The sequence below is a fragment of the Parus major genome, chromosome 1 (assembly GCF_001522545.3).
Source record: "Parus major isolate Abel chromosome 1, Parus_major1.1, whole genome shotgun sequence".
NCBI classification, from domain to species: Eukaryota; Metazoa; Chordata; class Aves; order Passeriformes; family Paridae; genus Parus; species Parus major.
The window spans coordinates 23,294,840-23,310,804 of NC_031768.1; the positions used below are offsets into that span (position 1 = coordinate 23,294,840).

At 35.8% G+C, this 15,965-nt stretch overlaps 1 protein-coding gene across 3 annotated transcripts in view; it reads left to right on the plus strand.

Moving 5' to 3' along the window:
* The window catches only part of MYO16 (myosin XVI), a 363,582-nt gene that overhangs the window by 174,463 nt on the left and 173,154 nt on the right, over positions 1–15,965 (plus strand). For all 3 annotated transcript variants that reach the window (XM_015633144.3, XM_015633135.3, XM_015633117.3), the window contains exons 8-10: positions 4,786–4,861; positions 6,183–6,336; positions 13,211–13,361. In XM_015633144.3, coding sequence (XP_015488630.1) covers positions 4,786–4,861; positions 6,183–6,336; positions 13,211–13,361 — 381 coding nt within the window. The remainder of the gene's footprint in view (positions 1–4,785; positions 4,862–6,182; positions 6,337–13,210; positions 13,362–15,965) is intronic.

Here is a 15,965-nt window from a genome sequence, read left to right on the forward strand (position 1 = left end):
CCTATTATCACCCCATTTAATTAGTTAAATAGTCTCCAGTGTTATTCTAAGGAGTTATATTGCTCCATGCAAAAATGAAGTGGTTACCTAGGAAGTGACAGCAGGTAAAATAAAATTGCAGGAAGAAGATGCTAAGGGCTGAAGCAGAGAGAACTGAGGAGTGAGTATGAAGAAGTGCCTGGGGAGTAAAAAATGGAGGAGGTTAGGAACCAAAAGGTTGATGGTGAACCAGGTCACTTAGGGATTATAGAATATGTCCAATGTTGAAATAGACAGAGAGGAGTAGAGAAGTGGAGAGAAATATTGGTGTTGGCAGGGAAGAAAAGTGAAAGACTCTAGGAATTTACTGTTGGGGGTTCATGCAAATTGGATAATGCATATTCATTGCTGTGCAAAACTGCACATGAGGACATTTGCATAAAACCTCCAGCTTTCTGAATTTTGGACTTAACAGGTATCTCTCTGATGGTAAAGAAAAGAGAATAAATGATCTGAGTTAGTGGCTCTGGGACTGAGACTTGGGTAATAAGAGCTAAAAGCTCAGGCAGAGCCAGCATTTTATCCTTTGCAGGTGCTGGTCCACATCTTCAGAGGAAAATATCTGACCAGACAAGAGAGGAAGACACTTTTCAGGAACACTAGTTCTGCTCTCCAGCTATTTAAGCACCAGTAAAAAATAGCATGGTTTGGGTGGAGTTTGGACATGCCTTTGCAGCCCCAAGTGAATGGGGAGATCCTTGAGGCACCTCAGTCTCTCCTTCATACCCCATATTTCCTACTCTGTCACTGCAGTTACTTATCTGTGGCATGAGGCCTTGCAGTCTTGCCAACACTGGTGCTCCTAAGCCTCTGTTTTATGAAGCTCAGCATTGTGGGTTTGTTTTGGTTTTGGTGTTTTTGGCTAACATTTAGTGTGTGGTAAAAATTATCCTCTTTTTTGGCACAGGGCAATTTCATTTGTAGGCTTTATAATGTGCATATTGCAGTAAATTTATTTATACTGCCTTATGTCACAGAATCACAGAAGGGGTAAGGTTGGAAGGGACCACAGTGGGTAATATGGTCCAACCCCCTGCTCAAGAGGAATCATCTCAGAACACAGGGCACAGTGTAGTGCCAGACAGTTCTTGAATATCTCCAGTGAGGGAGACTCCACCACCCATCTGGGCGATTGGTTCCAGTGCACGGTCATCTGCATGTAAAGAAGTTCTTCCTCATGTTCAGGTAAAACTTGTTGTGAATCAGTTTCTGCCCATTGCCTCTCGTCCTGTTGCTCAAACCATGGAGCAGAGCCTGGCTCCATCCTCTTGACACCCTCCCTTAAGATACTGACAGACATTGATGTGGTCCCCTCCCAGTCATCACATCTTCAGACTGAACAGGCCCAGCTCTCTCAATCTATCTGTGCAAGGGAGATGCCTCAGTACCCTTCTGACATGTCACTAGGCACCACTGAAAAGAGCTTGTCATCCTTATGCCCTCCCTTCAGGTATTTACCCACATGGATGAGATTCCCGTGAACCTTTGCTTCTCCAGGTTGAAGAATTCCAGCTCTCATGGTTTTTCCTTATATGTGAGGTGCTCTAAATTTTTAATATAAGCAAATATATTTGCTTAATTATCTTAGTGATAGAGTCTTCCATGTCTCTTTTGTATTGAGAAATTTAGAAAAGGACACAGCACTGCAGGTGTGACCTCACCTGTGCTGAGTAGTGAGGAAGGATCACCTCCCTTGAGCTATGGGCAACACTATTCCTAACTGCTGTTCAGGAAACCTTTTGCTTTCTGTGCAGCCAAAGCACATGGCTCACTCATGTGCAACAAGGTATTTACCAGAACCCCCAGATCCTTTTCTGCAAAGCTCCTTTCCAGCTGGGTAGCCCTCAGCACCTTGGGGTTGTTCTTTTGCACTTGGCCATGTTGAGCTTCATGAGGTTCTTGTGTGCCCATTTCTCCAGCCTGTTGAGGTCCCTCAGGATGGCAGCACAACCCTCTCACATATCAGCCACTCCTCACATTAAATACCATCAGTGAACTTTGCCCCATCCACCAGATTTTAATGGGGATGTGAAACAGGACCCATTACTGATCCCTGGGGTACAGTGCTGGTTCCTGGCATCCTCCTTGTCTGCTTGCCACTCATCACCGGCCTCTGGGCTCAGCCATTGGGCCATTTTTCAGTCCATCTCAGTGGTGGAAAAGCTTATCTCCTGTTTCTCTTTGGCAAGCATCACATCAGAACAGGTTGTGAATGGATGTTCACAATGTAGCTTTGCCAATATTTTCAAGATTTCCTCACAAGTATAAAGCGCAGCCTAGAAGAAATACAGAAATTGGTATCTTAAAATATTGGTGATGTCCAGAGTCTGAGTCCAATGTGCAGTGGGAAGTGGAGCAAGAATACTGCATGAATGGGAATACATAAAGTGTGGAGAATCTCTGAAGTCCTTTGAAAATGAGGGCAAGGATCTCGACGAGAAAAGAAAGAGCCAGGGGAATCTAAAAGGTAGGACTTTCAGATTAAAGCTTGAGACAGGAGAATATTCTTTGCAATAGCATTCTCAACAGTCAGAGGGTAAGATATACAGTAGGGGATGTCAGAGAGAGGTAGAAATATTGCAATTTGAGCAGAATACCAGGAAAAGAGAGACAGTCATGCTTTATGAATACAGAAAAGGTAAAAAAATTGTATTTTGGCAAGAAGGTTATTCAGAGATAAGATCTAGAAAGAGAAAATTAATGTCCGAGATGTTTCCTGGTGTTCTTTCTAAAGGTACTGAATAAATAGTTAAGGGTACAAAAGGAGAATCAAGAGAAATTATATTTTACAAGCAGATATTTTTAATAACTGCCTTTACTGTGGCATTTTCTGCACAATGAGTCATGACACTGTCTAATTTTTTTTTAATTTATATGAATTGGCAAAGACTACACTGGAAAAAATGGGAATATTTATTTAGCTATATATATATATGCACACACACTAATTTTACTCATAGGTTCTACAATAATTCATTAGGTATTATGTTATTTCTTGACATAGTCATATGTATGTTATTTGTAACTCTGCAATTGAAATAATTCTGCGTAGTGGCAATTTGGTGTAATTATTCTACTGTTTCTCCTGTTAGGCACAGTTCTGAATATATGTCAAGTGTATTTTAAAATATGCCTGCTAAAACATTAGTGAATGAGGCAAATTCCAACACAAGAGAGTTACATATCCAAAAGCAGGTTATTTGAATTGTCAGTGACCTGAATACCTTAGTCTTGGTGACATGCATCAAGGAATCCCAGCAGGAGATATTTCATTGGCAGCAGGAAGCACTGATATTGGAACATGGTATTTCTGATGTTATAAAACCAAACCTTTGGTAACCCAAAAAGTTGTGTATGGTTACTAATCTGAAAATACATTTAAAGCCTTCTTCCTTTAATACAACTACTACCACTTTTCAGAGATTATGCAGTAGCTTCATAACTAAGCATGTTCCTTTTTCTTCAAATAAAAAAGACGTATGTGTATATTTTGATATATGTTGCAAGTTCTCAGTGGAAAGCAGAGCTAATTGGATTTGGAAATAAACCTGTTATGGCTTCCGAACTTGGAGTTTGCTGAATTTTCTCTTGTTACTGCAAGAAAAGAAAGCCAGTATTAGAAATCTGAGGAGAGCAAGATCTTTTTACTTTTATAGAAATTTGCAACAATATTTTCCTGGTTTTCTATGATTTGAAGCTTGGGGTTTTCTTTGTGTTTAATGTATTCTTCAGTACTATGGTCTTTTCTAGTAAGTTGCCTCCTGTGTACTGAATCCATATTGATTTTCTTTTTATTGCGATGATTCCTTTCCTGTTTATTTATTTATTTATTTATTTATTGCTTGGGTTTATGCCAAATTACTATCTTTTCCCTTAGCTGACTTCCAGTTCAGGTCTCATTTATCTCTAGGTCTGTTCTGCTCTGAAAAATTCTTTTATTTCCTTCACAGCTTTTGTTCCCCTGTGCTCATCCTCATCTCTCCTGTTGGTTACGCTTACATTATTCATTCTATTTGCTTTAACATACATTCAAAAATGCATACAGTTCTGTTATTTAGTTGGGCTCTATATTCACATTCTAAAAGCATTTTTTGTTCCTTATACAGCCTTTCACTCATTTCTGACCAGTTTCTCAGGATAGACATTGCTACATTCTTTGATGGGAAAGTATCTCTAGAGACTGGCGCAGCCATAGAAGAGCTCACTTAAAACAGTTTCTTGCAGGAATTGAAAAATATGTTTTAGACTTTTTCATTATAAGATACTATACCCTCCCCTACTGTGCTATAATTTTAACCTTTATTAATAGATTAGATTATTTTAGTAAACGTAGATAAGTGTGCCAATTTCTACTACTGACTGAAAACAGGTTTACTTCTATGATGATGGCTGTGATCAGACCCCTCTGACAGTGCTGGCACACACAGTTGTTGGATTAGGCACAAAGAAATATTTGGGATCTAAGTCTTAACAGGTGGTTTCTTCCTTTGTGAAATTGTTTAGACATGTGTTAATGGAAGGAGATTTGGGCGTGGAGGCTACCCTGAAATCAGGGGAACTGAATTTTACTCTGATACTTGTGATTTATAGAAAGGTGTTTAGTAGCTGCAGAAGGTGGGGGTTGGGAGGTAGTGCCTGTGGTTTATCATATGATTTCACATAGTGCAGGAAAGAAGGAATAAACTGAGATACAGGCACCTGTCCTGCTTCTTCCATTTCAAACACCTCTGGTTTTGCCCATTTTAGACCAATCTTGTGAAGCTGCTTTTGATGCACCAGGCAAATCCCAATCTTCTTAACTGCAATAATGAGAAGCCTTCAGGTAGGTGAAAATCCATGGACATAGTGTATGTATTAGCTTTTGTGACACTGTTTTCTTTCCTTCCTGTTTTCTTAGCTCTAGTTGTTTTAGTGAGTAGTTACACACACATACACATACATACATTCTTACATACATTGCTAAAAACTGCTGGTCCTGTGTTAACAGGATACCATATCAAATGACAGCATGTCCTTCACTTGTTTCATTCCCTGTTTATTTTTAGCTACGTTTCTTACTTGAGAGTTCTTCTGTGCCTTGGTGGTAACTGCATTTACACATTTTTGGTGACTTCTCACTGAGTTCCTTTCTGTCTCAACTGCTTATAGTACATGGCCTCTTGAGTTGGAATTTCTGTAGCTATTGTCTGAAAACAAATTCAAAAACTAGTTTTGAAGTGTAGCTGCCATTGTTTACTGCAGAAGGCACCTTCTTAAACCAGATAGTAACACAGAGCTGCAGCACTAAATATAATAGAGTTGTAGACTCTGTTAGGTAGGAGGGGACTTCAGATAACTGATCTAACACAGAGATCAAAAAAGAGCTAATGTCAGTAATGCTAGCTAGCAGTGTGGAAAAGAAGAAACACATGGTTGTTCAACATTCTATGCCTAGGATAAAATGAAGATGGAACTCTTATAGAAGTTAATAGAAGATAATATAAATTTCCTGTCAGGTTATGGGTTGAAATTCCCCTTGCATAATAAAGCAAAATATGTTATGCTAAAAAATCTTTACTGCCTACAAATGCATTCACAGGGAACTTCGTGACACTTAAAACCCTAGAAGTGTTGGTTTTGGTTAGATACAGTTTTAATTTGTGAAAAAGACTGTGGACTAAACTCAGATCATCTAACAATACAGTTAGCTAACCATATTTAGTAAGTATTTAACACAGTTAACTGTCTTTCTGGTCTGCAAACAGAAATTATTTCAGTGCTTCTGTATATATAAAACATATGAATCTAGTTTTCAGGAAAATAAAACATTTTAAAAGAATTCATGTGAATGTTTTCACAGAAATAAAGTTTTGAAAATAGTTGTATTGTTTTTCCTGAAGTTCTGTAAATTATTGAATACTTTGGTTTGCTACACAGCAAGAATGGTTTTGAAGGTTTGCAGATGACAGCTTAAGTCTATACTGAATTTACTTTGCCTTTGTTTTACCAGTAATTTCAAATATTATTTTATGATGGATATCTGAACAATTCCTTTCATGTTGTCTAGCCACATGTTTAGTCTTAATCTGATCTAGAGATTTTAATTCAAAGGAGCTTTTCTGCACCATTTTCTTGTCTGATATCTTGGTGTTCCAATGTCTTAGACGTTGCAGCTTCTGATTTTATCGAGGAAATGCTTCTGAAGGCTGAAATTGTTTGGGAGGAAAAAATGAAAGACCCTTTAGCTGTTTCTACTTTTTCTCAAGAAGAGCCATATGAAGAGATCATCCACGATTTGCCCACAATTTCCAATAAACTGTAAGTATGTGCTGGTGTTGTTACAGATCAGTTCCCTGAAGCCATATTATCCTTTGAACCATATCTGTCAACCTGTGAATCCTAACTGTGAGTGCTTGGAGATATTCAAATCCCATCTGGACATGGTCCTGGGTAACTGTCTTAACTTTACTGAGCAGGATGAAGAGACCAGGTGCCTTCTAGGAAGTCCCTTCCACCTCCAGCCATTCTATGATTCTGTGTGATTTGATGGATGAAGTAACTTTCCTTTTGGAAATCTCCTGAATCATCTTTTGCATTTGTATCTCTCATATCTTGTTGTCAATCTTAGTTTTATAATTATAGTTATTTTAATTATAATAATATTATAATTATTATTATAATTGTCAGCAGAAATTACCTGGGGTTGCCTTAACAGAATTATTGGATGTTAATACTGTAGACTTGAACATCCTTTAATGTAGATGGGTATAGTGTAAATAAAACTATCATTGCCTATGAAAGAAGCAAGAAAAAATACTGAAAAGAGAAAAATCAGATATGTGATTGTAGATGAAATGAAACTGGTCAAAATTATATTAAAAAAAATTATATTTAGATTTGTGCTGCTTAAAATTCAAGTGGAATAAAGTAGCATTTAGCAGTCAGGACTTAAAAATCAGCATTGAAGAGTCAATTTGTGTCTTAAATTGTAAATTTTGATACTTTTGTATTTCCTTGTGAATCTTAAAAAGAGGTTGCCATGGGTATATGAAAAGAGATGTACAATAGGTATGAAGCACAATTGGCTGTTTTATGGTAGTACAAGATGTACTGATATTTCAAATTCTTACTTCCAGATACTGTGATCCATGGAATTTTAAAAGGTACAAATCATGTTTTTACACAGTGTGCATTTGCTGTATATTTGAAGTATATATTTGTTAGATGCATAATCTTGCAATTACTGCCATTATTTTTTCTGTAGTAATCACTGAAGAGTGTGTGAGGAAAATAATAAATAAAACCTAGTATAGAGAGACAGATAAGGTATATATGTTTCCATTTCATAGTAGTTATAATTTATGTTTGGCAGATTGTGTTTGGATACATTAAATTTGGAAGAAGTGAGAAACTGTCATGAAATGATCAATCTGTTAAATTCAGAACTCCATGGGATACACTGATATTTAGTAAAGATTGCATATTTCATGGATGGTAAACACAGTGTGTTGTTTCTGCTTCATGATTTGTAGTCATTAATACTTGTAGCTGGGTATATGATACTAATGTTTATGAAATTACTAATTTTTCATGCTTGTTAATTCCTTATGAAATAAGCAGTCCTGTAGTCCAACCTGCTATTTCAATAACATAAATCATACTCCAGAAATTTATATGGCCTTCAACTGTCTTTTAAATAAAAAAAAAATAAAAATTGAGGCATGAAACAAAGCCTTTATTTTCTGAAATGTAACTAAAACTTTTATTTTTAATTATTGATATGTTGTAATACTAGAAGTAGATGGTAGATCACTCTTGTACCTATGTTATGATGCCTAGAAAAAGTTATTTATAAGGGTTTTAGAGACTTCAAGAACATAGTTATTATTCTTGCATTTAGATGATGCATTTTCATGTATTTTATATTCTAGAAATTTGTACTGCAGTGTACATATTGTACTGAATACTGGTTTTAGTGCTAACACCCATTAACCTGTGGAAGATATGACTTGCATGAATTTTAAGTGGTCTGAAAATATTTTTTCTCTACTCTTTCCTGCTTGTGATACGTAGATTTAAATAGCTAATTTTTTGGAGTTTTCCAAATAGTTGCTCTTTACATGACAATAATACAGATCTGACATGTGTGCAAACCTTCACCAGAAGTTTTGAAAAAGCAAAGTGCACTGAAGAGAAAAACATAGATAATTGATTTTTGTGTGGAATTGGATGAGTTTAGCTTCTATTGTCAGCTGTATCCCAGTGTGGGACTGCATCTGATTTGTGGTGCCTGCATGAGAATACAGCACCAGGTGAAGGCAGAGCCCTGCTCAGCTCTGTGCACTGACTTTGCCAGTGATCCTTTGCACACAGCCAGGGGGGCATTATTAGGATTGTAAGTAAGCTTGAAGTAGGGCCACATCAGCCTGCTCTTGAGACTTTTAGCAATCTTAGGTTTAGCAACTTCCTCAGCCAGAGCTTTGCAGCACCTCCCTCAGGTCTGCTATCAATGCAGGACAGTATCAGCTGGCCAGCCAGCGACTCTGAGATGGCAGCATTCTTGGAAGGCAAAATTATTGGTGTATTTTGCCCGTGCATGTCTCATACTTTTTATGGAAAACTGTTGGTTAACCATACCACATAGAATTCCTTGCTACTTATAGATCCTTTAAACCTTAGTTTATAGTGGCTGAAAATCAGATATCATCTCAAAGCTAGTTATCTCAGCTCTGTAGTGTCATACTCATAATTGTGAAACCCAAAACCTTGCAGAGAGGTATTACTCTAAATGATAGTAGACATTTTCTTAAAATACAATGAATTATCCTACAGAGTGGCTCCATGCTGCCTGTTAGAGAGGCAGCCTAGATGACTGGTTTAAACTCTTTTTTTTCCCAATGACTAATGTTGAGAACAGAGTTTCATCCTTCATATTCTGTTAAGAGTCTGTAGAGAGATGTGGAATATGCTGGGTTGAAGATAAATATCTGTGCTGTTCTTATCTACCAAACCAATTGTTTAGTACTGAAGAGGAGTGCACAATAGTAACCCACATGTACTGTTGCTTTATTCTTTCTTGCATCCATTCTTCATCAATTCCCCTGATGTAAGAAAGTAATCTGAGGTAAAAAAGTGTTATCACTTACTAGGTGTAGTAACTTACTAGTTCTATGTAACTCTATGTTGTTTCCATATTGCTTTTTGGCTGTTTCTCAGAAGAAAACAGTATTCAAAAGCAGACTCAAAAACGATGAACAAACAATTATAAATAGCATGTGATCTGTCAGCAAACCTAGTTTTGCTGGTTCAAATTTAAATTACAATGTTGATTTCTGGAAGAACACTGTGAAGAGGTGAATTGAAAGTCAGTCTCTGCTCAAGTAGAGGAAACAAAATGTAGTAGTCAGTATATTTGAAATATGCTGCTACCAAGCAAACCTGGCTTTCTGCATAGCACTCAGTCTCATCACTGAGATCATCTCTGAGGTGTGGGTGGCACAGGGCACAGTTGCATTTATTTCTCCTTGTCACTCCTCTTGTCTTGCTCTTTTCTTGTGCTTCATACAGGCCCTCCACAAGCTGCAGCACCTTTGAGGCCATACCTGCTCCAGCATCATTCCTTGGTCATAATTGACCAAGTAAATTAGCTGAAGGACAGAATTTTAGTTGTGTCATGAAGTTAGTTGAAGGTTGACCATTGCAGCAAAACTAAGGTCTATGCTGGAAAGTTTTGCTAGTTTTAATTCTAATGCTATACTCAGAAGAAAATTTATGACTCCACTGGGAAAAATACCAGTGCAGAATACATTAATTGACATAGATTACAGTTCAGAAGATTAAATTTGACATAGCTCATTATAAGTGACTTTAGGCTCATGCTGTGGTCACAGTGATCACTATACTTCTGCTCCAGTACGTGTGCCTGTAGAGCACAGATAGTGCACTCATCTAGTGATAAATACTAAAAAAATTAAGAACTTGCACTCAAAGTAATGCTAACAATTATATTGTATATTTTCCAATACATGTTTAAGTAAATATTAAATATAGTAATGACATGTTTTAAAATCAGCACAAGAACATGAAATAAAACAGAAATAGATGTGTTCGAGACAGAAAAACAGAAAAGAGATTATTTTTTTTTCTTAAATTTCAATTTTTCTTTACCTTGTAACCATTTATGTAACACATACTTTTTAATTATTCTAATGTTTAATCTATTCTGAAGTTTCTTTTAAGTAACTTTAAGAAGATTTTTAGACTGAAATTTCAGAGATTATGCACTTTACAGGTGTCAACTATCCTAGAAGTTGTTTGAAGCATCTCAGAATTGCCTGTGGAAGAATTACAGAAATTTTCTCCAACAGAAGCTATATGCTCAAAGGACCCATGAAAATTTTATTGCAGATTCTGCCTTGATATCATTGTCTTATTAAAGAAGGTGCCCAAGTGCTTCCAGTATTGATAATAAAACTTTCAGTTATTTGTTAGCTCTTAAATTTAATATGATTTCTTTTTCTTTTTAAATTACAGGGTAGAGGATGGCAAGTTATAGAAAACCATCTTACTTTATCTAAAAGAAGTCCAATAAAAATACACAATACTTCAAATTAATTCCATACATGAAGGCTTCTTTGCATAAAACGTAAAATCTCTGTTCCTACATATAACATTCAATATTTTTTCCAGCTGGATAGGCAGGTAGAAAGTGCTACCATGTTCAAATAATATTCCTCTAGATAGCACTTCTTCCTGTCTCCTGTGCAACATTATTTTGGTATAAGTCATCTTTTGTGGTCAATTATTTATTAATTATCCATTAATTTTCCATTAATTTTCATAAAAGAAGACAGTTCATGCTAATCTACTTGTCTACATTAACTTAAAATCTTCCCTTGCACTGTTCTATAGTTGAGCTTTCAGAGGCATTGCTTGACTTAATTTTTTGACTAATAGAAATACTTTTCTAAAAACCAGTGTTTTCTAGAAACATTTTATTTTGGTTTATTTTTCATAGTGTCTTCTTGAACCTGAATCATAATGAACTGTTGGAGTAATTTTAATATGTCTTTTCTTTCACAGAATCATTCACATTATTGTTTTAATATGAATTGTATGTCATCCTTTCTGTCCCATGAAGTCCTATTAATATCTCATAAATGTAGATAATTTAAAGGCTATTGTTATTTGCATCAGTACATGAAATGCACCTGTTAAATTAGGTTATTATTGTCCTCTTTAGTTCAAAATGCATCTATCAAAACAGTAGGCACCCATTTTCCCCCACACTTTGCTGTGACTTACAACCTAACTCTCTTTAGTGACACCTGAAAGGTTTATTTGGTTGTGAGGAGTTTATAGCTGAACTTTAAGAAGTGTTTCTAATGTGTGTTGTGTAGTTACCACAAAAGGGGTAAAATTAAATGGGAAAGTTTCAACTTGACAGCAAAAAAAAAATCCTGCATCTTCACAATTTAAAAGAAGCATCACATGAATATTAAGAAAGGTATAAGTGGCAGTGCTTTGGTTTTATTTATTGAATTTTGCTTAAACTTCTCTGCAAATCTTTCTTTGTCTGAGATTAAAGAAATTTGAGCAGTGTTGGACAGTAGCAAAAGGCTACTCAGAAGGAAAACTTTATATTTAGTTATGTTTTGTTCAATTCTGAATCTGGTAAAATGTGAATTAATATTAGTCATATGTGTTTGTGTCACAGGTGTTTAATTTCTTCTACAGTCTTATCACTGACATGGCTTATTCTAATTGTCAAGTTCAGTTCTGCAGTTCAAACCAAAAAAAATGGGGGTGGATCTTCTGTCCTTGTGACATTTGGTAAATTCGTCACAAAATTATCTATGGTGAATCTAAGCAGTAAATAGAAGTTTTTCTTTTCACAAATGTTTCTCTAGATGTTTTACATTTAAATGTCTGCAGCAAAATATCTTGAGGCAAAAAAAATAAATTATATTTCATTGTAAGATGTTTAAACTAATTTTTTCAATATTTGCAGACTGAGTTTCATCAAAAGAAAAGTTTTGGCTGTCTTTTATTCAGGGGGAAATTACTTTGTCTTGTTTTTGTCTAGAAGATATTTATTTTATGGTTTATTTCTAAAATTATTTGTGTATTTCAGTTCTGTTTCCTACTAAAGCAGCTCTTATCCTGAGTTGTTATCAGTGTTAGCTATGAGTATTCATTTGATTTAGCTGTATAATCATGGTTTTTTTTCATAATCAGTAATTAAACTCAAGTCATTTAGAGTAAATATGAGATTTATTTTAACTAAGTTTGGGCTTTATTCCATAGTGGAATGCACTATTCCCACATTCCCATATTGAGTCCACATTTCCTTTCAAAGAAATTGTGTACACATTTTGGCAAGGAGCTGATGTACACTCCATGAGATTGTCTCATTTGCATTGTCAGAATCCAGACAATTATTTTTTAAAGCTATTTGTATTCTCAACTTCTGCAGCTGATTCCTTCCTAATTCCTTGGATATACAACTCTGAAAAGTCATCCAAGATTTGGGCATTGTTTATCAGAACTGTCATATTGTCTGAACTGCTGGTAGGAAAAACAGGTTCATGTGTATAAGGATAGTTTTAACTTTTATGTGGATGAAGAGTATTGCACATTGTTCAAGTAATTTCAGGAATCTGCTATTTGCTTGCTTATTTGTTTATTTTTACCTTAGCACAAATTCAGAGCAGCTACTGGTCATAAAATGTATCTTGGATACTGCTGGATTAAAAGTAAGCTAAAAAGTGATGAAATTTAATTTTAATAATTACAATGGCAATATATGTATTGCTACTTTTAAACATACTATTTTTCAAAACAGTATTGTGTAGTTTAAGTGTGCTTTTTAAATTCAGTTGCAAAATTGGCTGTTGAATTGCGAACCTAGTGCTGTCAAAAACAGACTCATGCATATTCTCTTTGGCTTGCTCAATTCTGCTTCAGGAAAGGCAAGCATAAATGTGAATTTTAAATCAAAGTACATTGCTTTGTGTCTTTGGGAACAGACCAGCCTGTATGAACAGTTTATTTCTCACCAATTCCTTTACAGTACCTGGACCAGGAGTTTGTGTGCCAGCCCTGGGTTGTTCTGCAGTTCTGTGCTTGTGCCACCCACATTGTTTGTCTGTCATCAGTAGGAGTCTAATTGCTTTATTGATTCTCTTTGTAGCAATCCCCTGGCTTTACCGATTGCCAAGCAAGACAGTTTGCTGGAGAAAGATACCATGTTCAAAGATGCAGCTAAAGGCTTATGTAAGCAGCAATCTCAAGACAGTGCATCTGAAAATATCACTGTGAACACCACAACCAAACTTGAGCAGGTAACAGTATGCAGTGTCTTGAAATTTTCATTAATGCTTAGGTCTGTAAGCTTAATGAAGCTGAAGACCATAGTATTTTTTTTCCCCTCACCATACAGCAATATCATCTGCACTGTGGAGCCTTGTCACCTTGATCACTCTCTGCAGTCTGTCTGGCCCTGCAGAGTTTCCTCTGCAAATCGGGCAGCTGCTTCCTGCCAGCTTCTGGTGGCAGGTCAGGGGCTGTGGGGAGGGCTCAGAGCCCCTCAAACTCTATTCATGGATCACAACAGGGGAGGGACAACTGCTGGTGCTGCCCGGAGCCTGCACTTGTCTCAAACTTCAAGTTACAAAGGAAACACAACCTGGGAGACTGAAAAAACAATGTCTAAGGAAAATGAAGTTGCAAAGTGACTGTAATTCAAAGCCAGGAACTGCCAGATTTACAGCTGCAGTGCTAACGCCTTTCTTGTGATAATGCATTAGATTATCAGCACTGATTATTTGGATACACTTTACAGTTTTCTCTACAGGAGGACAATCTTATTCAGTATATAGGAGAGATGCAGAAAGGGGCAATTATATATTGCTTATAAATCTATTACCTCCTGGGATTGAATGTGTAGGACTTATTTTTTTTTTTAGGTTTTTCTTTGTGTTTGATTTGGTTTGGTTTTTGTTTTGTTTGGATTTTTTTTTTTTTTTTGTGATATGAAAGGGTTTATTTTCTGTTTCTTGTATTTGGGTAACATATTCCAGAAATATTTCGCCATTTAAGAAAAAGCTAATTTAGAATCGAGGGGATGGGTGAGGAGAGTGTTACCATTAAAAATAATTTACTGTGAATTTGAAGCATAACAAAAGGAGCAAGATATTGGCTTGATTTAAGCCACATTTTGTTCAAAAAGTCTGCATCTCTCTCTTGGCAGAAAAACGCATGCTCCACTGGTTTTTATTTGGATGTGTTTCAGAGGAATGGCTTGATCATAGGAGATCAATCAGTGCATCCATATGTAAATGATATGAGTCAGCCTGTGAAAGAACTTCAGCTTTGGAATCATGTGGAGTGCTGGGTTCTCTACCCAGTCAGAGGATACCACAACATGTTTTGCACTTGGCTTACATCTTGTTTCCATGTTGTGCATTTTCTGATGTTGCTGACTGATGTGATTTGATGGAAATTGCCATTCCCAGGGACAAGCACTGCTGGTCAGAAAAATGAATGTTTGCAACCCTTTAAGTAGAAATCCTCCTATAATTGTAGGAAAAGAGAGGGGAGTATTTAGCTTATGGTCTTGCCAAGATTACTGCTTGCTTCTAGATGTTCAAATGAAGCATGTACAAGAACACAGATACTTCTTCCTGCCTGATTCTTTTTTAATGTAAGCCTAGCCAAAATTATTCAGGTTTTCATTAATAGTTTATGCACTGAAACATACACAGAAACTGATAAGAACAGCTTAACTTCCAGGTGAAAATGAGCAAACAGAAGTCTTTATGCAGGTAATTTCATTCTCCACCATGACTTTAAGTCTCCTCAGGGTCCCAGGGCAGATAGGGCAGATTTTGAAAAGCACTCTGGTTGCTTCATCATACTGCAGTGGAGCTTCCCACAATAATTACAATTCAAAGATAAGAATGTGAACTTAAAGGTGAATCTCTTTTAGCTCTTTTATTGTGAAATTCTGCAGGAAACAGTCTGAAATTCTGCTCTAAATAAGCTACGAGTGTGTATCCTATGATTTTTTAGAAACAGGGAAAACTAGAAAATATTTGTAGCTGCTGAATTTGGAGTGTTGCTTCCTAGCATGGAAGGATAGGGAGACTCCCATCTGAGAAATTATCATTAACAGGGGATAGGCTAGAAATGGCACTATTGTAGTGGGTTTTTAAATTATTGGTTGTATTAGAAAAGAATTAATACTACTTTTCAGTTGGCAAGGGCTTCATGAGCTCTAGCTCTTATTTAGGAAAGAGAGTAAACTGCTTTAATCACTTCAGGAAACAGCTAAATTTTAAGAAAGTAGAGAGTCCCTAGATTTTGTCAAATTAAAATATGTAATGTTTTTTCTTTTGATGTAGTTGTGATCTTGGAAGTAGAGGGATTATATTCTCTACTACTTGCCATGCATTATGAACTGTAGGCATATATGTATCATATCTGTATTTGTCTTAATAATATTTAGACCTTAGCTTTCAAAGATGAAATTTATCCATTCAAAACTTTCTTCTTATTATTATTATTACTATTATTAATAATAATGATAATAATAGTTATTAATTTATTTTAATCTTGTTTTATTTTTGAATTTCACAACTTGGGAAATAAAGTATAAAATAAATAAATAAAAAAAAATTATCTATTTTTAAAATTGTTTTTTAAAAAAAGTTTTTATTTTTTTCTGATACCAAAGGAAATCTTTGAACAACCCCTTTCTGATGTTCCTGCCTTTTGGGTATCCTAATTCTAATGAGTTTCTAATGACTTGTCTTTTATTCTTACCAGTTGCATTCAAGCTACACTCAAAGTAATCATGTTCTGTTTAATTTTTCAATAGGTTATGTGGAGTCATTACTTGGATTTTATGTTCATATATTATTAAAATATATCAGGATGATATTTCT